Below are 25,943 nucleotides of genomic sequence, written 5' to 3'. Positions count from 1 at the left end.
ATTGGTTTCAAGTTTTCATTATTTTATTAAACTGTATACTTGACTCTTACCGTTACACATGTTTCAAAATAAGATTTGATTTACATTTGTTACTTATCTTATTTATTTTTAATTGATACGTAATATTGTAAAAGTGATATAAACAAAAAATTTAATTAAATTTGAACAGATTTTATTTAAACCTTAGTGTTAAAAGAATATTGCCCTACAACAAATTGATTAGTTTCAAAGTTTTCATTATTTAATTAAACTGTACAAATAAGCCATTTGTCCAAATCCATACAATGCTTAATTACAGTAGCATAACCGCGTATATTGTACAGCACATTCAACGAGTGCAATTGAATAATGTTCAATAGGTCATCCCCTATAATATTACAACAAGATGCATTATATATATATAGTAGACGGAAGATTAGTTTCAATGATAAATTGATTAGTTTCAATGATATAGTACTTCAAGAAGGAAGATTCTACTATTTTTTTAGTCTAAAGGGTTACACTGAACCTTAATTGAAATTGTTCTCCAGGTCATGTAGACGAGCATACTTAAAAAATTGGTAAGTGAAGTGATCTTAGGTGCCTAAAATAAAGTTCATCTCTCTTTGTCACAGGCACAAACATAATTATGTAGCAGAGAACATTAGCTTCATTTGTTTGTGACAATTAATGATTATGATTATAAGAATTATAGGCAAAAAGGTTGACCTACATAGCATAGGAACCGGCCAAAAACATGCAAATTTTGCTACAGTGAAGGAGGCCTTTTAATCTTTCAAAGTTCCAGATTACGTTATAGTGGTTAGTAGAGCCACTTCTATGTTGATCTGACTTATTTGATCTCACGACCAATCTAGGATTTTCTTTTATGGTTGTTGGTACTTACTTTACATGGAATTCTACAGCTACTTTGTCGTGTAATGTCCATGATCCAAATCTAAAATGGTTAATTACCATGTTTTTTGGCATTTAATATATGATGCAAAAAGAGGAACGCCAATTGAATTGAAGCATGAAAGTTGAAACATATTATAGGGGCTGCAATATTAGATCCTGCGGCAGAGACGACAAATGTGACATTAGAAATAGTGAGTGGATGGCACGATGATTTAGATTCAGCCATTGAGGTTTTCAGGAGTCACATACTTTACATATAATGCCTAATTTTCCTGAAACGACAGATCAAGAAAATGAATGTTATGAATCTGGTTGGGGATGCTGTTGGATTCTATATATATCAAATAACAAGTTGCACTGAAAAATATTCATTTGAAGATCTCATCAGCCAAGCTTAAAGATTTTCAAAGGTGGGATATACCAAGCAGCTGAAAACTATGTTTGACAAGGCTCATTAACAAAAAAAATATTCTTGCTTGAATAAAAAAATGGCTGAAAGTATTCAAATTTGAATAAAAAACTAGCTGGGGAATACCAACTAATCTTGCAAGCCAGGAAAATCCTCCAAATGGCAGCACCCCAAGAAATACTCAACTCTCTTCAATACTTTTCTTCTTGTCTTTAGCACTAACTGCACAAATAGAAAGAGACAAAAGTACCATGCATTTAATTAAACATATAACCTCTTTGACAATTATTTTAATGTAAGAAATAGCCTTATAGAAGCTCTCAGAATAATCCAATTCCTTGTAGAGAGCAAATTTTGCAAACCATAAGAATGAACAGAAACATCCTCCTACTAAGGTAAGAACCAAAATGAATAATGTTCTATCCGCGATGATGGTCTCCCCAGGCTTGTTACCATCAGGGACTTTGCTAGATTCTCTGATTCATGTGTGCAATGAAGTTGGCTCAATGGAGAAGTTTCCCTTGGTACACACAAGAAACGTTTCAACCATGATAAGGAGGATCAAACTTCTCTCTTCTTTGTTTGAAGAGATTCAAGAAACGGATACTCCACTCCCTCCTTCCTCGATCCTGTGTCTCACAGAACTCTTCTCTGTGATAAGAAGAGTCAAAGTTTTGATCCAAGATTGCAAGGATGGAAGTTCTCTTTGGAGTCTCATACAGTTAGAGTTCATATCCAACCAATTTTATGTGCTTGTTAAGGAGATGGGAAGGGCCCTTGATATCCTTTCCTTGAGTTTGCTTAATGTAACCTCAGATATTAAGGAACAAGTGGAGCTTCTTCACAAGCAAGCAAAGAGGGCTGAGTTACTCATTGATCCTAGAGAGCTTCACCGAAGAGAACAGCTTATACAAGTAATGGCCAACAACAGTTTACAAAACAAGAAGAAGAAGGGGCTCGTTGACTTTGGCAAAGTGGAAGAGATATTAAGTAGCATTGGTTTGAGAACTCCATCAGATTATGAAGAGGAAATATCCAAGTTAGAGGCTGAAGCTCAGAACCAAGCTGGCACAGGAGGATTAATTGTTGTCTCCAATATAAACAATCTCATATCTCTGATGTGCTATTCCAAATCCATGATATTCAAAGAAGGAGAGAGTGATACAAAAGAAGATTGTAAGCCACTATCTTCATTTTTGTATAACAAAGTATATGATAGTTCTTCATCCTCTCAGTCCATGACACCTAATGTTCCTGATGAATTTCGTTGTCCAATTTCACTTGACTTAATGAGGGACCCGGTGATTGTGTCATCAGGGCACTCTTATGATAGAATCTCAATTGCACAATGGATAAACTCTGGTCATCACACATGCCCCAAAAGTGGGCAAAGGCTAATTCACACGGCTCTCATACCAAACTATGCATTGAAGAGCCTTGTTCAGCAATGGTGCCATGACAACAATGTTCCAGTGGATGAGCCTACCACCGAAGGAAACAAGAACAGCAGCAAGAAGTTGAAGGAAGATGCTGTAGACCATATTTCTGCAAACAAAGCCGCTGCGGATGCTGTCAAAATGACAGCAGAATTTCTAGTTGGAAAATTGGCAACTGGTTCTGCTGACATCCAAAGGCAAGCTGCATATGAGCTTCGGTTACTCACAAAAACTGGCATGGTTAACCGAAGCGTCATAGCCGAGGTAGGGGCTATTCCCTTTCTTGTAACACTCCTAGGATCTCAAGATTCAAGAATCCAAGAGCATGCAGTGACAGCCTTGTTCAACCTCTCCATATTCGACAACAACAAGATTTTGATCATGGCAGCAGGAGCAGTTGACAGCATAGTGGAAGTACTTGAATCAGGGAAGACCATGGAGGCAAGGGAGAATGCAGCAGCATCAATATATAGTTTGTCTATGGTGGATGAGTGCAAAGTGCAAATTGGAGGAAGGCCAAGGGCAATACCTGCCTTAGTCGAACTCTTGAAAGAAGGAACTCCAATAGGGAAAAGAGATGCTGCAAGTGCACTGTTCAATCTTGCAGTTTACAATCCTAACAAGGTAAGTGTTGTTAAGGCTGAGGCAGTTCCTGTGCTGGTTGAGTTGCTTATGGATGACAAGGCTGGCATAACAGATGATGCTCTTGCTGTTCTTGCTTTGCTCCTAGGTTGCTCTGAGGGGCTAGAAGAGATAAGGAACAGTAGAGCATTGGTGCCACTTCTTATTGATCTTCTGAGATTTGGATCAGTGAAAGGGAAGGAAAATTCAATAACCCTTTTGCTAGGACTGTGCAAACAAGAGGGGGAAGTGGTGGCAAGGAGGCTCTTGGCAAATCCAAGGAGCATTCCTTCACTGCAAAGCTTGGCTGCTGATGGGTCTTTGAGAGCTAGGAGAAAGGCAGATGCAGTGCTTAGGTTTCTCAATAGGTGCTGCTCTCAGCCTCATCATTGTGTTTAGTAGAGTAGGGTGTGTGCAATCACATCACTTCACAGTTGTATATTTTGTGAATGGTATTATACATGAAAGACTGGTCATCATTTGTTTGCAATTTTTTTGGTATCAAAACTTTGGAGCTTTGTCCAATGATTTGCTGATTAGGAAATAATAATCCCTGGATTGAGTAGTTAATTATCACTTGTGCAAATGCTTGCTTCTAGAATTTTTAAGAATGTGGATTGATTAGCACCATTGCCTAACTCTATTTACTTGTCTGTATGTCTATGTTGCCTTTCGAAATTTTAGCTCAATGTGCATTTGGTGAACTGATAAACTAATTCAACTAGTCCACTTGCCTCCCATTCATTCTGTTTCCCTGTGGTGAGATATTTAGCAGAAATCCATGTAGGTTGCAAATCAAAAGCCTTGATTAGAGTGGTGCAACTTGCTGATTTTGTCATTTTTTGAAAGCAGTCTTAAATTTACAACATTAAATTTAATCATAAATTAATGTTCAGGCCGGTGAGATGGAGTAATAAATTTAAGGGCTTAAAGATTTTTTATATCTGAAAAATTAGATAATTTTATTTTTTGGTGCGAAGTATGATTAATATTTATGAGACAATCTAACTTGTCATTTATAAGATTCAAACTTGATATTTGAGTCTAATGCTCAAACCAAGTAACCAACTGTGATTGTTAACTTTATTTTGTGTTCTTATAAGAATATCCATTTCATCCTTAATTTTATTGAAAGGAAAATGCTTAATAATACGAATGAAATTTCGTACTTTAAGCACAAATGATTTGATCTCTTTAACATGTTTTTTCGTAATTTAAAAAATGTTCACCTAAAAAATATCTTATATAAATTAAATAATATAAAAAAATAATTATATTTAATAATATCATTTTCTTATAAAAAATTAATTTAATAAACTCTTGGAACAATTTTAAAAAAATAAAATAAAAAAATTCAACTCATGAAAGTTAGAGTGATCAAACCTGACTTGTTTACTGTCACATCAAACTAGTATAATTTAAGATTTTTTTTAATAAATTAGTGTATTTTAATAATATTCTAGATTAAATTGATATAATTATGGAAAAAAAACCTTCCAGTGACTATTCCTCTAAATAAAATGTTCAGAATTTGCTGTGAGATGGTTTATTTAGATTTTGGTGCGAGATAGGAAGTCTGCCACGATTAGCGGGATATAGAATCAAAAGTTGTTAGTTTATTTTTCTTTAACAATTTTTTTATAAAAACAATTAAACCAAAATCTAGAGTAAGAGTTGAGTTTAGAATGAAATAAAAAAAATAATTAAGATAGAAACTGATATTTATAAGGTGGATAGAAACTCCCAGTTCTTAATCGTAGGAGCCATTATAATAGGGTCTTGTAGATAATTTATTGTTTTGCAAATAATAGTTAATAGATAATGTAAATAATAGTTAATAGATAATTCACAACTTATAGATAATAGTGAATAAATGATGTATATCTTGTAGATAATTTATAAATTATAAATAATCTAATAGATTATAGATAATCAATCGCTTATGAATAAAGAAATAATACTATTATCATTAATATCCAACTATACAGATAATTAATTGTTAATACCTACTGGCCAAATAGTCCAACTGTCCAGGGAGTTACTTGTGAGTGCACATTCTACTATCACGTCAATTTTGTAGACTCCAGTAAAATTTATTATAAAAGTTAATAAATAATCTATTATACATAATAGATTGTTATTGATATTTTTTACACTATATGTGCCTATATTTTTTTTTTCAAATTTTATTTTGCTAAATGGTGACAAAAGATTTTTCGGTTTCTATCATAGTTTATAAGTTTGTATGATTTTCAATTTTTTTTTATAATTTTTTAGAAATTTCAAAATTGTATATATTTTTTATCGTTAAGTCTCTCAACTCACTAGCACCCGAGTTAAGGACTTGTTTTGTTTGGCATACTAGCCCAGTCCATTCTGTTTAAATGCTAGGCATTGCGAATTAGATTAAACAAAACAAACTGGCCTGTGTAGTATTTTTTTTTTAACCTTATTCATCCTTAATATTTCAATACAATTTCACTTTTACCTTTTTATATTAGAGTTAAAGTATTTTTTTCACATTCCCAGTCAAAAAAGCCTTTCTACATTATCATTTTATGCTTATATTACATTATTCATTTTAATTTTTAGTAAAATATTTTATCTTTAGAAAAAATTGATAAGAATTCTGTTTATTATTATTATTCATCTTTTGTCATAAGAAATACGATCCAGCAACCCATTATATATAAAAAAACCAGTAACTTCCAAAAATCATTGTACATATCCTTAACTCACAAGATAACTCAACATAAGTTAAATGTAGATATAGATATATAGATATTTGGGTAGTTAATAATTTAGATAACTTACTAATTCTGTTTGATCATATTAAATAATTTTAAGTCTTTTGGTTCCGAAAATTTGATTTTCCCGCACACGGATATACATAAACTGATAAATATTTTGTGTTACATTTCGAAAATTATATTTTAAGGCAGATATGTCCGGTGTTTTTTTTTCCTATACTGTAGCTTCTGTTTCTTTTTGTTTCTTTCCTCTTGTAACAAAAAAAAATATTAATTAAAATTAGTGTTAGCTAAAACAAAAGACAAAGAAAGGCTTATCCAATATGAAATTTCTTAACTTCAAGTGCGTGAGTTTTCGAAATTTGACTTTTACCGCACGCATGAGTATACTTTAATATAAACTGAAAACAATATTGTTTGAGTTTCTTGAAAAATTAAAATTAGATTAGAAAATATTGTTAGCAAAAAACAGAAGAAATAGAAAAACTTTTTCAAATTCGCACCAAATATAACAACATTCATTTTGAAACTAATTGACAGCCTGGGACAATTATCATCTTCTGATATAATCTAATCAATGGATAAAACCAGTTTTGAACGCATGCTTGTGGATAATTGAAATTCAAATTAAACAAACCCAATCAATTATCATCCAACAGAAGATTACATTTATCTTGGAGTCTTTTCTCATGCTACCCAAATTCTATAAATAGAACATAACATTACGTACTCAGGTCACGTAGCATACAATATACCATATATAGTTTTCCAAGTGCAAAAATTACCTACATCAGGTTGCCATGGCTTCCCTAATAACCTCCAGCTTCTCCATTCTCCTCTTGCTATGCATGCTAAAGTCCACCACTGCCTCGAGCAATTTCTCGGCCATCTTTGCCTTTGGGGACTCCACGGTGGACCCCGGCAACAACAACCACTTGTTCACTCTCTTCCGAGGGGACCACTTCCCCTATGGTCGCGACTTTCCCACTCACCTGGCAACTGGGAGGTTTTCAAATGGGAAAATCGCAACCGATTACCTTGCCCAATTCCTAGGCCTTAAGGACCTTTTACCCGCTTACTTTGACCCGCTAGTGACTGTTAGTGATATGGTCACCGGCGTTAGTTTTGCCTCTGGGGGCTCTGGCTTGGATCCCAATACCGTGGCATTGGCCAGGGTTTTGGACTTGTCCTCACAGCTTGCTTCCTTTGAACAAGCCTTGCAGAGGATAACAAGAGTCGTTGGAAATCAAAAGGCCAATGATATACTAGAAAATGCCTTGTTTGTTATCAGTATTGGGACCAATGACATGCTCTACAATGCATATTTGATGCCAGCAACATCAAGGATGATTCGCTATGGTTCTATTTCGGGCTACCAAGATTATCTCCTTCAAAATCTTAATGATTTTGTTCAGGTTTGTATATTTTAAATAATTATTTGTCCCATGTTTAATTCAATTTCTCTTGTTTGCACGTTAATTAGAGTCATATGCTTAAACCATGAGTGCATAAATTAATTTGTAATTAGAGTCATATACTTATTAGATTTCGAATTTCTCCCTTTTTTTCTATATAAAAAAAAAAAACTATTCGTCGGGGAAGAGTTTATCTTTAGGGTTGGAAATTGGAATGATCCAAATCCGTTATAATATTGCCATCAATTAACTGTAGATGTATTTTATTTATTTTTTCTTCCAATTTATTGGCATTTTCAGTTTACGTCTCTTGAAATAATATATTCATAACGAGACATTGACAAACAATCATTATTCTTATTAATATTATCTTATAGAAAGTATATTGTTCATAAAGAAATATTCAAAACAAGGCAATTTAAATTTTCTTTCGTCTGCATTCCCTTATAAATTAAGTACAAATTCTACGAAGCTTCACAAAAATGAAACCACTTTGATTTCCTAACTTCTTCTCTTGAAAGCAAACTACATATTAAAGAATGCATGCATTTTTTTCATACATACTATAGGCATATCTTTATACAACTCATTTAACCACATTGCATATGTCACTCAAGCATTGTGTTTATGAAAAAAAATCTGAATTTGATTCTGATATAATATATTTTTTTAAAAGAGTTGATGATGTTTAAAATTAAACATCAAATTAAGAATTAGTCTCATAATTAATCTTAAGGATCAAAGTTAATGAGAATATCTTCAAGTTCCACCCAAAATCAAAGATTTTAATTACAATGGTTAAAAAATAATTTATTTTAATTAATGTTGGATATTGCAGACACTTTATGGAGCAGGAGCACGTAGGATTTTGGTGGCAGGTCTTCCACCAATTGGGTGTCTCCCAGTGCAAGTGACTTTAAGCAGCATCAAAGACCTACATTGGCTCCAACGTGTGTGTGACGCCCAACAGAACATGGATTCTCAAGCCTACAACAACAAGCTTCAATCCCATATCCATTTACTCCAATCCACACTCAATGATGCTAAGATCGCTTATTTCGATATCTATACACCCATTCTCGATATGGTCCAAAATCCAACCAAATATGGTACTACTTAATTACTCACTCATTTTTATATATATATATATATATATATATATATATATATATATTTATTTAATTTGCACAACTCGTCAAGTTTGACTCGTGCTAATTTTGTTCATTAATAATTTGTGAAGGCTTTGCGCAAACTCTTCAAGGATGCTGTGGGACAGGGCTCTTGGAGATGGGTCCTGTGTGCAATGCACTTGACCTAACTTGCCCCGATCCGTCTAAGTACTTGTTCTGGGATGCTGTGCACCTTACTGAAGCAGGAAACTACGTTCTTGCTGAGAATGGTCAGCAAAATGTGATTCCATACCTTAGTAATTAGGCTATTATGATTTTACATTTTATATACGCATTTTTTTCCTTAGGACCTTAGTAATTAGGCTATTAGGGGGATTATATTATTTTTTTTCATGGCGGGTTAGGAATTCTATTTTATCTATAGAGCATGTTATTTTGTTTAGGTACAGATTGTTTTTTTTTATAATATTAATATTAAATTAGTTTTTTATTCATTCAATTTTTTTTAGATTTAATTTGATCCTTTAATTTTTTAATTCAATTTATTTTTCTAATTTTTTAAATAGATTCAATTTGACCATTCAATCTAAATTATAAAAAATTATATTATGTGATGATTCAAAATTTTTACTAAATGGTTTTAAACTAACATAAAATATAAATTTTAAAAAAATGAATTAATTTTAAAAATTAGAGGACTAAATTAAACCAAAAAAACTAGATGACCAAAGTGAATGATTTTAAAAATAAAATAATTAAATTGAATCAAAAAATTGGAAGATCAAATTTAACTTAAATAATAAATTAGAGGAAAAAACTAATTTATCCTAATATTAATAAATTAGAGGAGTCATTCTTAATCTTCTCTTTTTTTTTAGATGTGTATTTCACACGTTAGACACTATTTTAACAATTAGCTAATGAAACCAAATCTATCGAGTTGCCTAGTAATAAAATTTTTAAATGGTAAAAATTGTGTACCATTCTTAGGAATTAAGAGTTAATTTTCGATTTCAAAAACAAAATCCTAATGGGAATCATAATATGCATTTGATCTCATTGATAAAAAAGAATAAGGCTTAATTGTAAAAAGAGTCTTCCTATTTATCTCATCACTAGATCGGTTCCTTTATTTTTTAATTTATTATCGCAGTTTCCTATTTTTTCAGAATTTATTATTTGGGTGAATGAAGTTATGTTTTGCAATTACGTACATTCTAAACTATCAGTTACCAATAAGAAAACTTCGATAATAAATTAAAAAATAGGGGAACTCCCATTGATGAATTAAAAAATAAGAAGACTGATTTAAAGTTTGTTTTTTACTTATAATTTTTAAAGTTATACAATATAATATTTAAATGATATATCAAGAAATATTCTTTTAAACACAATCTCTTATTTAGTTAAAATTTATTTAAAATTACAAATTTTTGAGAATCACACATTATATTTAATGAATCTCTCTTCTGATTTTTATAATTTTTAATAAATTTTAAAAAATAATTAAAGAATGTATTATTAACACTCCGTTTATTTTTTGAAAATTTATTAAAGTTACTTTTATTTCTATTTTTCACGTTGACTTTTAAAGTATTTTCATTAAGTTTTCTATTAAATAAATTGGAGAGTGAGATTTTCAATTTTTTTATTCTCTCACTATGATATTTGGTATATTTCTCTCTTGATGTGAATTTACGAATGATAGTGAGTGAAACATGAAGGATTCTATTCTGCGAAATTAAAATATTTTTTCGCATGGTACAAAAGTTAATTCATAGTGTTGGATTTTTCTTACTTGAGATCTACGACTCAAAAAATTCTTCTTTCATTTTTTTTTTTGTTTTGTTTCCCCTTTTTCCAATTTTGTCCTCTAGTTCTCTCACTACCTCTCTTCCCCCTCAAAGACCCAACCTCTCCATTTTCTTCTCTGATAACGGACGACATCACCGTTGACCATCATCAATTCTTGGTTATTGCCATTCTTTCCTCTTCGACCACGATCACTGTTTGTTGTTGCTCTGAAAAAGGTCATGTCGTTTGGGTTTATGAGAACGGGCTGCATGCTTGGATTTTTAGAATGCAAAGACGCTAGATCTGTTGCGACAATGGAAGACCGTGAAGTGTACGACAACGACAACTTCTTCAAGCACAAGGTTGTCGAATCGACACTAGATCTATTGATTTTTGTTTTGTTAGATCCCAACTTGATTTTGTTAGATCTACGCTTGATTTTGTTAGATTTGGAGTTTGATTTGTGCAATCTGGGTTTAAGACTAGCTACTATTCCCTCTATTGGCAATGTGACCTTTCTTCGAAATCGACGAATGCCGCGATCTAGGTTTGGAGTTATCGTTGCAATGTTGCCAATGGTTTTTTCATTTATCAATTCTGTAACTTGCGTTCAAGATTTGAAAATATGTGATTGTTGACGAAGAACGAAACCATAGTGTGTTTGGAACAGTGGAGGTGTTGGCATCGATAGCGTATGGTGTTCACCATCGATGAAAGTTGCAAGAGTTGGAGTGAGAGTGAGAGGGAAAGGGAAAGGACAAATCTAGAAAACAAAAAAAAAATAAATAATAAAAAAAATCTGAACCTTTCACTTGAAAACTAAAAAGATCGAATGGTGTGAAAAAACTTTTTTTAAGGTGCAAAAAAAACCTTCGCACCTTAGAACTCGTCATGAAACAAATCAGACACTATATCGGTTCGTTTCAAAGTTTTTGCATTTCCATGCATTCACTCATCTATTTAGGTCTTCAGATGCTTTCACTCCAATGCTAAATTAATTGCTACTTTATCGAACTACGGGTTGGCCCGTTTTATTTGGGTATACTGTAGTTATTTTTGGCACTTGATATCATTATATGTTGTTCGTACCTTGAGTACTGCGAAGGTTGAAGTCAACTCACTATGAGAAGTTATAACTTAATTATATAGAAAAAAGAAGAAAGGGAGTGAGATATACATTATACTTTTAACAACTCACATGGTGACCTCTCAACCAACAAAAAAGGGTGGTGTACACTTCACAATCCAAGTAGGACGGAAAAAGTAATTAATTCTCAGTTGCAATGCTTCTAAAATTGCAGTACATGAGTACATTATTTTTTGAATTTAGTACAACTATTGTGTCAAAATCTGCTGATATGTTATGAATGAATGCCCTCTCTTATTTTGTCTGGATTATGGTAAGAAAATGAAAATACCGTGCCATGATAGATAGCAAAAAATATTTAATGCTTGAAGAACTACATGAAAAAAATGGAAGAAAACACAGCTGCTATGATGGAGCTGAGAAGCTAAACCTAAATCCAGTCTTCCCACGATCATGTTCATCCTTTCTGAGTATGTAAAAGTAGTTACCCTGAAACAAGAAATATGTTGGTGAATAAGTCAAAGGAAGTTTTGATATAACACATAAATAGCAAATTAAGAAAGGCATGGTGGAGAGCAGGAGATTGGTACTACGTACAACTAAAAATAGATTTACTAATCCTGATAAAATGCTAACCTATCAATTCAACAGATTGTGATTGTTCATTGTTCACCTAAATTACCTTGCTAAATTCAAATACCAATTTATATCAGATAGTGCAGACATCATAAGTAACAAGTGCTCAGTTTAAATGAGGGAAAAGACAAATAAAGAGGAAAATTATGCAAGCAAAAAGATTTCAGGATTAAAAAATTATATAGTTCTCTTCTCTTCATACTCTTTAATGTCCAAATATAACAAGGTTACCCCAATATCCAACATATTTTGTCTTCATCATTGACATTTCACTTCTAACTCCACCCAATCTCCCAACTTTTGGCTAGTTTGAGCTTCTTTTTAATTAAATATAAAGAAATTAAAACAGATGCTGACCTCTAGGCGGAAGAGTCTAGTAGGAATAACAACTCCACATCCCACTGACATTCGAAAGGATTCTAAGAACTTCCGAGGAGAGAAGTGCTTATATTCATTCTGAGTTAATTTAGCAGCATTCCCCGAACCAGCAAAAACATGCCCATGGATTCCATGTTCTCTCAACCACCTAATTGGAAGATCGAAAGAGAGATCTGCAAAAGCAGTAACAGCAAGATCTCCACCAACGAAGTCCCATCCAGAGGAATCAACATTGTCATCATTAGACCCATCTCTATTTTGCCTCCGAGGTTCAGTAGGACCTAATCCTCTAGTTTTAAATCCCCATAATGTTGTTGGTCCTCCTAGGGTGCAAACTGGAGAAAAATCACCACCCAAATAAAACCTTTCTGGAAGGGGAGAAGACTTGGTTCTGAATCCATGCCCCCATGGAAAAACAGCACCAGCAGATATCCCAAGGTTTAGTGCTGTATTGTAAAACCCAAAAGGGACAGCAAAGCGAACATCAAACTCCTGCATTAGAACTTAGCAGAGTTAACAGAGTTGCTGAAGAAAAAATACTTTGAAAAACAGAGCAAAGAAAAGAAATATTAAAATGTAGACAAGTTTTTTACAACAATTTTTTTTTAAGCAGATCACCATTTTCATCCCCAAAATTGTAAAACACTGTCGTAACAGTACCAGGTTTTCACTTTCTGGCAAATAAGTCCCAGAAATTGAATTCCATTACTCAAGTTAGTTGTTGTTGTTAGTCATCCACTAACTCCGTTAGCCAACACATGATGCAACTGCCAAAATGGCAAATAACATGCCACATCAGATGTTGGTTAACGGAATTAGTGGATAACTAATGGAATTCAATTTTGGAGTCTTATGTTCTAGAGTTAAATCTAGGGACTACTATGACATTGCTTTACAATTGTGAGGACAAAAATGGAGGTTTACTCATTGTTTTCTACAACAAATTATATGTATCTATATGTTACTATGACAAAGGTTCATCATTCATGCCTTAAAGGCAGTCTCATCCCCAACAATTACTATAACCAAAAGCATCCTGAGCAATTTACCAAGAAAAAATTAATGAGCAAGCCATGCATATAGCATCTAGTATCTGATTCCCTTTCCATACACAATGGAGACCACACAAAATTCTTGAAATATCTTCCTTCCACTGGTCAGATATTAAAAAGCAGCAAAACATAAAGAAAAAAAGAAATAAATAGTAAAAACTCAATTTACTATGAACTAACTCCCAGGAAAACAAGTGGAAGGAAAGAAGAAACAGTCCTTTAAATCTAGTTATATTGATGGTCATTGGTCAGTAACACATGACATTAAATCTATTTTGGGGTAGTTTGATTATTTATTTCTATATCTCTTATTTCTATTTTCAATAATTTTATTCCAAGGTCTCAATTAATTATAATAGCAGCTAGATCTAATCAATAAGATTCAACTATATGAAAAATAAAAATATATGGCAGATGAAAGTTGCACTTGTTATCATCATCAAGGAAACACTAGAAATGGGAACAAGGGAATTTTTTAACTAAAATTCATTCATTATATGGCATCATTGACATAGCAAATATCACCCCCAAACAACAAAAATATGAACTAAATAGATTTTAAAAAAAAATGAAAGAAAGAAAAAGAAATTGTAGTGCTTTTCCAAATGCACGCTGGATTTCTCTTCTAAGGGAAGAGAACTTCTTTGACAAAGAAGATGAACTCCTTCCATAAAAAATAGATAAATCCAAAGTTTTAACCATAATTTTCTGCTTTTTAGTTTAATCAAATCATTTTAAAATTTCTGATCACACCGATTTGGAAATTCTAACCACTCCCAAGATTATTTCAATAATTCTTACACCAAAATCATTTAACCTATGTGTTAATATGCTTCATGCATTGCACATAAATTTGTAAAGTAACATTAATTGGAGGAAAATAAAAGGATTTAATCACACCTGACGTAGAAACCGCAAGCTCCTGGGATCCGGTGTAAGGCCACCAACATGAGTGGTGGAAAGAAAAGCATATCCTTTAGTTGGCCTAATAGGAGAATTTCTCCTATCAATTTTAAAAGTATACTTCAAAGATGACACTAAACCATGCCCAAGCTGCCTCCTTATAGACCTGGATGACATCTGTGAAGGATCTGTTAAGGTACGCCATCCAAGAGTGTATGCTAAGTCATGGTGCTTTGTTGAGATTAAGCCAAGAGATGCACCCAACAACCGCTCTTTGTATGAGGAAGACTCTTGCCAATCTTGGGAAAGCATGGATATTCGTGTTACAATAGGAGTCAAAAATCCTTTAACTCGAGGGGCATACACCCCTACACTCACCTCGGTTGCTTGGTTGGCACCATAGGCCAAAGAAGCATCCCATAGATCACCATAACCCAACAAATTCTTATACTTAAGAGCACCTTCAGCAGTCCAAGAACTAGTCTACAAACATCACACAATTTCACAAAAATAAAAAATTAGATTCTTTTGCCCTTTTTGACACCTTAAACCTAACATGTAAAATCTTAGGACAGAACTTAGATATAGTTCCATAGGTGCTATTTGTGTTCTCCAATAAGAATTGGAGTTTCACCTCAGTAATCCGTATAATAAAGGTTTGCATTAAAGGATTATCCAACTTACCGAGATGAAACTCTAATTCTAATGGGAGAACACCAGGATGAAACTTCAATTATGATGGGCAAACAATACAAACAACGCTTAAGGTAGTGCATACAAGTTTTGTCCAAAATATTATGATGAAGTGATGTATACATAGGAAGCGTGATAGCGTGACCATTCAATCTTCCATAGACGGTCAAGGTTAATTTAACTTAAATCTAAGCTTGAGTATCTTTGTAAGATTGAATAAGCAGAGTTAATTTTCTCACTTCTCACTTGATAGTTGCTACGCTCATATATTTGCATGTGTTTCTATAAAATGCAATGCCTTAAATCACAGTAACATGTATTATCAATCTGAGGAAGAGAAAGTGTACCGAGGGTTTGGTATAAACGCCGAATTCGCCGGAAACTTTGTTATCGGTTTCGACAACGTCGACGATGACATTGGCAGTGTTTGGAAGCTCTCGGGGTCCAGCCTCGAGGCGAACCTTGCAGGAATCGAAGATTTCGAGGCCCTGAAGCCTGGCAACGGCGATTTGCGAGGCTTGCATAAGCTCCTGCATGCTGGTGGCGTTCTCGATGTCTTTCAGCTCCGCTTCAATCACCCAATCCTTCGTCTTCGTGTTGCCGTTTATGACAACGTCGTGGACTCGGATCGGAACCAGCTCCGACGACAAGCGCCGCGATAGGCTTTCCACCTTGAAACGCTGCTCCCGCAACTTGGACGCTGCGGATTGGGGAATTCCGCGATTCGGTTCCTGAACGACGTCGTCGTCGTCTTCTTCGATGTCTTCGTCGTCACGAGGTTCCACATCGTTGTTGGTGGAGTGTTGACTGTGATTGTTAGGGTTCGAAGGAGTTGCTTCTTCTTCTTCTTCAGTGTTTGACATTGTTGGACAAGAAAGCAAAGATTGAGTGTGTGAGTAATTCAATTGACCTCCTTGTGAATGGTAACCTTTTTATATATTGTTTTTTCAACAAGGGTCAATTACACATTTACACTGTCTATTTCTCCTGAGATGTCTAATACTCTAATAATTAATTTTGTACCCAAAAAAACAAGTACTTTATGTACTAGTAATTAATTAAGCCAATAGAAAAGTGTTGAAATGAAATTTTAATTGCTGCTGAATCCTTCTTCAGATGCTGGATAGAAGCAAGCTCACCCCCCAAACAACAGAATCCAAGCTCGGGGAGGGAAAATCGAAACAACAACGTGACTAGATTGTTTCTTTCCTTGAACATGTAAAAGTGGCATTGGCCTAATTGTTAGGAATCATGAGGGAAAATTCTTAAAATATGCATATGCATCCATCCCTCTTTGGTACAACCACTGTTCAGTGATGCTACCTTGAGGCCTGACTTGTGCTGGAAGTATGAAATTTGCTGCTTACCACCAATGAAACTTCGTTGCCATCGAGACTCGAGAGTAACTGCATGAATTAGTTGTGCAAGTTCTGAACAGAAATGTGGATGACAAATCCGAATTAGGAACAATTTGTGGACATATTATTTTGGCAAAATACTAGTTTCATGATTTCTAAATTGGAATAAAACAAAATGATACATTATTATTATTAATAAGAATTTGTGCCCATAGTCTTGCAAAATGTCAAAGCATAGTTCTAAAGGTTTAGCTTGGCTTGTAGAGCATCCTACCTTGGTGATGTTAAAAACAGCTTTTGGTTAATGAATTTCTAAATTTTATTAGCAGAAAAAGGTGTTATTTGGTGTGACATTTTAAAATTTGAGTCTCAATATTGTGTCAAACAGTCAGTAATATTTATATTTGAGTAATGTTATTTACATATCAAATTTTGCAACCAAAAAATTTTACATAAAGGAAAGAAATATCAGAAAAAGATTGTGTATGATAAATTAAGTTATGCAATGCAAAGAAGTAAAAAGAAAAGATGAATGTACAAAAATTATTTCAAAATTTTAATGTGTGAATAACATTATTCTTTATACTTTGAGTACGTCCACAACATAAATTAAACTCGTGTCATATCATATCTTTTTAAGAATTAATTTGCCCATAAATAAGATGAAGATATTTAATATCAAGTTAATTAATTTGTTTTTGTTATAAGACATAATTTAACTTAATATTTTAGTAGTGTTTAGTGTATGAATAAAGTAGAATAAATTGGAATAAAACAAAATGATACATTATTATTATTATTATTATTATTGCAAATAGGACGAAAATAAGATATTTTAAGAACATGCATATTAATTAGTGATTGTCATATAAGAATTTTAAAATCTATGGTATATTAAATAATATTTATTCAAGTTATACAGAGAAAGAGATAAATAGATAGCATATTGAATACAGTAAGATGCATGAAATGAATTTTTATATCAATTAAGATCTATATTAAATTCTCTGTTTTTCAACATGATCTAAATCTTTGAATGATGAAAGAGGAAACCAAAGACAGATACAAGGGTTATGTTGCATTAAATTAGGGTTTAAGATAGTTTACTAAATTATAAATTTATGAAAAGATTAACGGTTAAAATAACTGAAAATATAAAATAAATGAAAATAATAAAACAATAATTTATTTAAAAAGAATAAGTATGAAATTTAATAAATATATTAAAGATATAAATATAAGAAAATATATAAAAAAAACTATAAATTAGAAATTAACGTCTTAAAAAATATTAAAAATTACTCATAAACTACTAAAAAAAAGTTTATTTATTTAACAGTCAAATGAGATTTTTAATTGATAAAATTTTGTTTTACTGAAATATGTTGTGAAACATAATCAGTAATTAATAAAATAGGTATGTTGGGTTCTAATTTCATAATTGGCTGTCACTCTAGGAGAATTTGATCTCCCACACTGTAACCCTTACCCTCTGTTGCGAAAAGAATGCTTTCAACAAATGCAAGAGAAAGCCTCTCACTCTCGTTAACACTTGATAGTTTGATCAACGCACGCGAGCAGGATTAAGATTATTAAACTACTATTGTTCGATACATTTGAATGGAATGAGAGACGAGTACGAAATATCATGATTAACCACATATACTGACTTGAAATTAAGTAATATACAAACGCTATTTTTCGAGGTGCATTTCCGTAAGCTACAATTAAAAAAAAGCACCCAAAAGAACTTCAGCACACTTTCTTGGTCTCTCACTCGTCATTTGTGACCATGTTCTACAACAACAGATACTTTAAGTAAAAACTTTTTTATGACTTCACCTAAGGGAAAAAAGGATCAAAAAGCTAAAAGCTCTCAGACTCAATAATCATAATCTGCTTCACTTGTTTCAGCGTGCTTCTGCAGAAGCAATCTCAAGTTCTGCCCACCAAAGAGGAGAAAGTTTTGGAACTGCTGATTCAGGTGTTATTTTTGTTATCTCTCTGAGTCTCTCACTCACATCTTTCATTGTTGGTCTCTGCTGTGGATCAGGGTGGACACAAGATGTAATCAATGCAGCAACTTGTTCCAGCTGATCCTCTTGGTAAGACACTAGAATTGGATCCACCATTTCTATGAGGGGCTGGTCCCCTTCTAAATAGTGTGATGCCCAGTTTTCAAGTGAGTCCCTATGTTCCACTGAATAAGGAAGACGACCCGTGACCATTTCAAATAGTAGAACACCAAAGCTATAAACATTACTTTCTGGAGTTGCTATTGGCATGTCAATGGCTCTTGCCTCAGCTGAGGTTATGTCATTGGAGAAACTTAAATCTGAAAGCTTGGCAGCGTAGTCATTGGTGAGGTAAACGGCTGAAGAATTCAGCTTGATAAGGGTCATAGGAGGGTCCAACTGGTGCATATGTTGCAGGCAATAAGCCATACCCGTTGCAACTCTAAGTCTTGTTCCCCAATCCAAGTGCTCAGCCTCTTTTACTGGAATTCACAACAAGATCAAATACATCAGCTATTTACCAACTCAAACATAACAGGGATAATAATTGGAAAGCATTCTTGCTTCCAAAGAGAAAAGGAAACATAGTATAATTTCAAATATATTGTAATGGCAATTTCACATTGAAAATTACAAAATTATGAGCGAGTTTCAATATATAAGGAGTGAAACTTACAAAATTTTGCAATTTTCAATAAATTTCAGCTAATAATTGACCATATGCTAGAAAGAGTGTGTTGTTAGCCTTTCTCCTTAGTGCAGTAATTACTCTAAAATGATACAGTACTTACTGTGTAAATGCTCAAATAGTGTTCCGTTTGGGGCATATTCAAAAACCAACACTCTGGTGAAAGGATCCTCTTCTTCACAGTATCCAATAAGATTGACAAAATTCTTGTGGTTCACTTTCGACAATGTATCTATCTGAAGCCATGGTATGGTTAAGAAGTTAGTTATAATTAAATTTCCTGAATTGCAATTCTACAGTTAAATTTGCTGGGTTTTTTCTGTTATAATAATTGGTGTACCTTGCTTCTAAATTGAGCTTCTAAAGTCTTTGACCAATTCCTGGATGATGTTACCGGAACAAAAGCTACAGCTATTTCAACGCCACTAGACAAAGTTCCTTTGTACAGTGTACCGATGGGTGAAGTACCAATTACATTACTAAAATCTTCACATGCTGCTTCAAGATCTGATCTCCTTAGCTTTTGCGCACCTGAAAATGTAAGACTCTGTCATGCATGTACATAGGCAGAAAACATACATGTAAGCATGAGAAATATAGCTCAAAGACATGGGAATGCAATCATTCAAAGCCAAATCAATTGGATGAGACCAAAGGACCCAATGAAAACAAGTTAAATAAGTTCCTATTCTTTGTCATCTTTCAGGAATCCTAAGCCTGTATGCAGTATGGGATTTAAATGTTCTGTTTTTAAATTAAAGGACATGGTCCTTCTTGGGAAGAGAAAAATAATTTTATTTATTAATATAACTAGTAGACTCTATAACTAATAATGTAGGTCCTTGCATGATAAAAATTATATGCTGCTTATAGCCTTGGTTTACTCTTGTTAACTTAGAGTAAAAGAAATGCTTAGATTTACCAGTTACAAATGCCTTCTGAAGCTGTCCACTTAGTCCCGTGGCCCAAGGTCTGACATTAGCTACCTTTGTTTTACAAAGATATATGCCAATGCTTGAAAAAATAAGAAACACAGCACCACCTATGACTCCGGGCAAAATAGGAAATGTATGAACCTTTGGTGAGTTGCTTTCAGTTTTAGATAATGTTCCAGAACCTGGTGTAGAGTGGGGAGGAGGAGAATCAGAACCATTTTTCCTATGAGGAGCTAACTTTGGCCCTGGTGGTTTTGCTGAGGCTGATGGGGAAGCAGAGGGAGGAGGAGGAGAGCTCTTGACAGGTGGATCAGCCACACGATAAAAATGGCCTTGATTAGTACGGGGTTTAGCCTTTTGTTGTAGTAGGCCACGAGTACTTTTACCTTGATCGATATTCCTTCAAAGAAGAGAAAATTATGTAAGTTTGTTTTCAAGAAAAAGGAAATAGGATAGGATTAGCCTATAATAATAATAGCATGAAATGGGCACATCTTAGAATAAAAAATACAAGTACATAAAGAGTTTGTTTTCAATCAATTAGTAACATACCATGTGGTGACTCTTTTTGTACAAGCTGGCATTTTAGCAGCATTAGTTAACTTATTTTCATCTACTTGACATTCAGAAAGCATCCTCAGTTCATTTATTTCGGGAGAGAAACCAACAAGAAAATCATTGTTATCCAGCAAACTGCAACAAGAAGAAACTAAGTACATGAAGAGAATTAAAAAAAAAAAGTGAAATTGAACTGTCTTAAGAGTATCATCATCATCGTACAGAATTGCTAGTGAGATATCACTCCTAAGATCAGCTGGTAGATGTCCACTGAAGTAGTTGTATCCCAAATCCAAAACCTCCAATTCTTCCAATTCTACAAATCCTTCAGGGATGATCCCAGAAAAAGAGTTATTCCGCAAAATACTGCAACATATTCACCCTCCAATTATTAGAATGAACGCCAATATAGAAATCATGGAGAATAGGAACTACAGCGATAGTCAATTCAACCAAGTAACAAACAATTACTTACATAGATTTTATGTTGACAAGTTTCACAAGCTCAGGCCCCAGAGTTCCTCCAAGGCAGAGATCCTTCAAATTCCTGAACAAAGGAAAAAATTTCTCTTCATTAAAAATCTCTCAACTTTAAAAATATGAACACTAGTTATTAGATTTATAAAAAATTATTATGATAATAGTCACTGTCGATAGTGTTGATCACTTGAGCATGCAAGGTTTTGCCAAGAGAAAATATAGTTTAAAAAAAAATTGGACCTTCTCTCATTTGATGAGACAAATAAAGAGAGAGATTAAAAAAGAAACATGTATATTCCTCTTCATTGTGCCCATAAATTATACCACAGAATTGGTTACAACTTACAAATAACAGATAACAGAATTAGCACTTACAAGGCCACAACAACTCTTCCATCTGAGCACTCAACTCCAAACCAATTACAAGGGTCAACAGATACTTCATCATCTATCCAATTTGACAAAGCACCAAAAGGGTCACTCACTATTCGCTGCCTCAACTTCAAAAGAGCATTACCTGCACACACACACACAAACCATGTCTGAGCATCTATCTTCCTAGTAGCCACAACAAGATTCCACAAACTCAAAATTCCACCACTACTAGTCAAGTACCTTCTTCATTTAAAGAACAACACAACCCCAATTTCTGAAGCAAGAAAAAAACTGCCACAAAGCGAAAAGCTATAGAAAGATCCTTGAACCGAGTGAGTTTCCTGTTCTTGGCCATTCTTGCTGCAAGAAAACCGTCTTTTCTGCAAGAAACAAACCTTGGCTTGGATGATGGAGCTTAATAGCCCAAGGAAGCAAAGTTAGAAGTTGTAAACATATTAAAAAGAAAATTTGAAGATATGAAGTGGAAGGAGCAAAAGTGTGATATCTAAGGTGAAGCAATAAAGCATGGACTGGTTCTAAGTTCTAAAGATGAAATGTTGTGACACCTGCAAGGCTGCAAGAGAGATTGGTGAATGGACCCAACTCAAAGAGACTTGAAAGCGCGTTCGGTGTCGCTCAGCTAACAAGTCATAATAGTAACGGTGGAAGGAGTGAAGGACAACAACATATTTACATAACCTTTTTAATAGGTTATTGTGAATTTTAGGGAAAAATAAATAAACTTGTGATCCTATTTATTAATTCTTTAAAGATATTAAACTATTTTTTATTATTACGTTATTGTCATTTTTCAATTGTTGTCTGTCAATTTCGAACCCAGGTTTTGAAGTTTCTTGACAGTCATGTTCCAAGCCATCAAGTTTACTCGAGGAATTGACTTGTTTATTAGTATCATTTTATCATCAAATCTTATTATATATTTTTGAATTCTTACTGTTAAAATTAAAAGACTAAATGAATTCACTTTTTCATACAGAAAATTATGTCAGTTTTTTGTCATGTTTTTTTCACGAATTTAGAGTATATATTTGAGTATGTGTTTTCATTTTTTAGTATTTTCATATTATAAAAATAAGTTTTGTTCCAGCTATTTTATATTTTTTTCAGGTAAAAAAATTAAAATATGAAAGAAAAATTAAATATTTTCCTCTCACATCTCAAAATTGTGTTATTTAATTAACTATAAGCTAGTTTGATTTGGTACAGAAACTATCTAGTTTATTTAAATAACGATATATGATTAATTTGTTAAATACTATATTAACAAATGTTAAAAGCAAGATATCTCTTCATCACATTAATAAATACTAATCTGTAAATAATTAAGTGATAACATTAATTTGATTCAGTAAAAAAAACATTAATTTGATAATTAATCAAGCACAACACAAGTAGTCCAGGAGGAGTCGCCTCTGAAATCTGAACAAATAACACGAGCCATATAAAGAAAAGTAAAACAGCAGTAAGGATATCAACGAATGAATGAATGGCTGTGTTTTGGTAAGGATGATATGAGAAAAAGATGTTAAATTTTGGTGCTATTTATGTTTATTCTCCGACGACTTGACTTAGCTATAGTTATAGTGGGTGATGCTATCAAGACATGCATGCATCTTGTCTATGCCTGTCTTTCTCCTAGACTTGGTAAAAGACCTCTTTAATTTATGGATGGCACTGTCGACTCTATAAAGTATAAACAAAAAATACAAGTACTTTTTTTAATATATTTTTTGTTATTAAAAAATACAAACGCAAATATTTTAGAGAATATATTTGAGAAACTAGCTAGTTTTAGTTTTATTAAGTAGTTGCTTAGTAAGTCTTTATTATATAATAATTTGTTATAAATTTAAGTTTTAATTGTTTTTAATCCCTTGCAATAAAAAAACTATGTTTTTAGTCTTATAAATCTAGTAAATTTTAGATTTAAACTTTCAAAATAAAATTGTTAATGATTTTTATAAGTTTATTTTTTTTAAAAAAATTATTATTATTATTTCCTGGTGACACATGATATGTATATAAGTATTATAAAAAAAGTCTCTCACTCTATAATATATATATATATATATATATATCAGCAATTATATAACTTTATATTCTAATGCTATTTTATTAGCTTATCAAGTTTAAATTAAATAAAAATATATCTTACTATACCTTCTTCTTAATCACTAAACTAATTAAACTTCAAAATTTGTTGGCATACTATATGCAAGAAAGTGTATATTTGCAAATAATTCTAACCTGACATATTACACGGGGAACGAGCATACAACTTGTGTCCCGCTTATGAAGTAAGCTGGATAATTTTACTTATTCAAATTGCTAAAAGCCTATCTGACACGGCCTTCTCTTTGTAATTTTGTGATATTAAGAAAAAGGGGGGAAATAATCTACGTGTTACGTGAATAATTTTAGACTTTAAAACATTTTCTTCGAGACTAGTTTTAATAGTATCTTTTTATGGAAAAGTTGTTGAAATAGTTAATTTAGTATAGACAATTGATTGATCTTCTAGGTTTAGCGGGAGACACTAAATTGAATATTTGATGCTTGAGAGGGGATGTGACAGTTTAATTTGGGGATGGAAAGGGGAAATGGTTTTATGAGAACTTGGGGGATGTTGTCATTAGATAAAGAATCCAGACACCCGCTAAAAATGTTAAATTAGATACGTCGCTCTTGACAATGACATACGATCTACTCATTACATGCATAGATTGTGACCTTTTCATTTTCATAATGCCACATATCATCATTAATGTACATTGATTTGCATAAACTCTTTCAGCATAAGTGGCTATTATATAAAATAGTTATCATTATAGTTCACAGACGATGATATATAACTACGGAATGTAATCTATATTTTAAAATTAATTTAAAAAGTTTTTGAATGAAAAAGAACCTATATATGCGTAAATTTCCTCTAGAGTTGACTTTTTTAGCTATCTAAAAACTATAATTAACAAGTATCAAAGAAAAACTATATAGGAAAGCTCGTTTGGATAGGTTAAACATTTTTTTTTAATGTGCACAATTTAAAGTTTTGTTTTTTTAATACGGCAAATAGAGTTTATATATTTTTATTACATAATCAACATTTTCACAAATAAAATTACATACATTCTTGAGAACATAACAAAGATTACATCAGACAAAATAATAATAAATATAAGAATTTAACGTGATTTGAAACATCTTGCATACATCCACGGAATTGTCTCAAAAGTATTTTCTTATCACAAAAATGATTATAAGATTGTAACCACATAGTAGTGTATCACTCTACAAATCTGAATACCTCATTCAATGGTTACAATAAATGATAACAAAGATATTTTTCTCTCAATAAAATGATTTTGTTTTACAATCTCTCCTCAAAGACTCTCTTCATGTGTCTCCTCACTAATTTTCTTTTTTATTTATAGTAAAAATGGTCACCAACTATAATAAATAAGTTGTTATCTTAGGAGTTGAAATAAAAATAACTTTCAATGTATTTATTTAAATAAGCTTCATATAGTAAAATGTAATATTTCATTTTATATTTAAAATATGTAAACCTTAGTTCAATTCTCACTATGCATTAAATGCACCTTATCTTAGAAATTTACACCTTTTTAATGTAAAATGACATTGTTATGTAATTTTTGCAGAAGGAGAAAATTCTTCTATGAATAGTAAATTTTGTTTCAGATTATATACAAATAGATAATTAATCTAACATTATTTTTTGTCGTAATCTATCATGTTTATACAGTAAGGCGGCTTAAAACTTATTTAAACCCAAAGATAATTAATTGAGTTGAGATTGAATTTAAAAAGAGATGTATTATAAAGATTCTCATCCTTATCTTTTCAATAGTTTTTAGTTTTTAGGTTTCCTTATTTATGTGTCCAATAAATCTTATAGTTGTTGTCCAAGAGAATTGAAATTTAAAACCTCAAAAAGACTCACTGTGAGTTAGGGTTCCTCGCTAATTTCCCATATATATGCTATTGCATTGCAAGATTTTGTGGTTCCTCGCTTCATCGTGACAAAAAAAATCTGTTAGTGTTATGTATGATTTATGCATGTAAACAGAAAAATAATTACTTTTATTCATAAGGTAATTTTCAATTAAATAAAAGAATTTAAAACTACCATATAGTCTGTACAAGATTTTAAAATACTAAAGAGTAAAGACTCTGTCAGAGATAGGGTTCTATTGGGCATTGGCCAAGTCTTAACGTGGAATTATTCATTAATTGTTGTTAGCCAGTTACTCTTAAGTTATTTTCAGTTGAAAATGTTAAAAAAAAAATG

General features: G+C 32.5%; 4 protein-coding genes across 5 annotated transcripts; 2 read left to right on the top strand and 2 right to left on the bottom strand.

The window, feature by feature from the left end:
* The first annotated feature begins 1,468 nt into the window (after positions 1 to 1,468).
* Positions 1,469 to 3,960, top strand: LOC100793498 (U-box domain-containing protein 1). Its single transcript, XM_003518388.5, has one exon. It carries the CDS (start codon positions 1,714 to 1,716, stop codon positions 3,760 to 3,762), a length of 2,049 nt encoding a protein of 682 aa, XP_003518436.1. The 5' UTR covers positions 1,469 to 1,713; the 3' UTR covers positions 3,763 to 3,960.
* A 2,953-nt stretch (positions 3,961 to 6,913) lies between these two features.
* Positions 6,914 to 8,962, top strand: LOC100792981 (GDSL esterase/lipase At2g40250). The gene is made up of 3 exons (XM_003518387.5): positions 6,914 to 7,528; positions 8,367 to 8,637; positions 8,769 to 8,962. Exons 1-3 carry the CDS (start codon positions 6,914 to 6,916, stop codon positions 8,960 to 8,962), a joined length of 1,080 nt encoding a protein of 359 aa, XP_003518435.1.
* A 2,757-nt stretch (positions 8,963 to 11,719) lies between these two features.
* LOC100802876 (sorting and assembly machinery component 50 homolog) lies at positions 11,720 to 16,181 on the bottom strand. The gene is made up of 4 exons (XM_003519378.5): positions 15,549 to 16,181; positions 14,506 to 14,991; positions 12,533 to 13,045; positions 11,720 to 12,028 (listed from the first exon to the last, which is right to left on the bottom strand). Exons 1-4 carry the CDS (start codon positions 16,062 to 16,064, stop codon positions 11,945 to 11,947), a joined length of 1,599 nt encoding a protein of 532 aa, XP_003519426.1. The 5' UTR covers positions 16,065 to 16,181; the 3' UTR covers positions 11,720 to 11,944.
* A 2,024-nt stretch (positions 16,182 to 18,205) lies between these two features.
* LOC100792450 (probable inactive receptor-like protein kinase At3g56050) lies at positions 18,206 to 22,333 on the bottom strand. Of its 2 annotated transcripts, XM_003518386.4 has the most exons (10): positions 22,177 to 22,333; positions 21,851 to 22,024; positions 21,611 to 21,752; positions 21,231 to 21,302; positions 20,978 to 21,121; positions 20,750 to 20,890; positions 20,185 to 20,597; positions 19,603 to 19,793; positions 19,366 to 19,498; positions 18,206 to 19,056 (listed from the first exon to the last, which is right to left on the bottom strand). In XM_003518386.4, the coding sequence occupies exons 2-10, from the start codon at positions 21,963 to 21,965 to the stop codon at positions 18,470 to 18,472; spliced, it is 1,938 nt and encodes a 645-aa protein (XP_003518434.1). In that variant the 5' UTR covers positions 21,966 to 22,024; positions 22,177 to 22,333; the 3' UTR covers positions 18,206 to 18,469. The 2 variants fall into 2 exon arrangements, with proteins under 2 accessions (XP_003518434.1, XP_040864981.1); XM_041009047.1 differs by having other exon boundaries at positions 20,750 to 21,121; positions 21,851 to 22,283.
* Positions 22,334 to 25,943: the final 3,610 nt, after the last annotated feature.

The sequence above is a fragment of the Glycine max genome, chromosome 2 (assembly GCF_000004515.6).
Source record: "Glycine max cultivar Williams 82 chromosome 2, Glycine_max_v4.0, whole genome shotgun sequence".
Lineage (NCBI taxonomy): Eukaryota > Viridiplantae > Streptophyta > Magnoliopsida > Fabales > Fabaceae > Glycine > Glycine max.
Note: the sequence above shows the minus strand (reverse complement) of the source record. Positions and strands in the feature narration are given on the sequence as shown.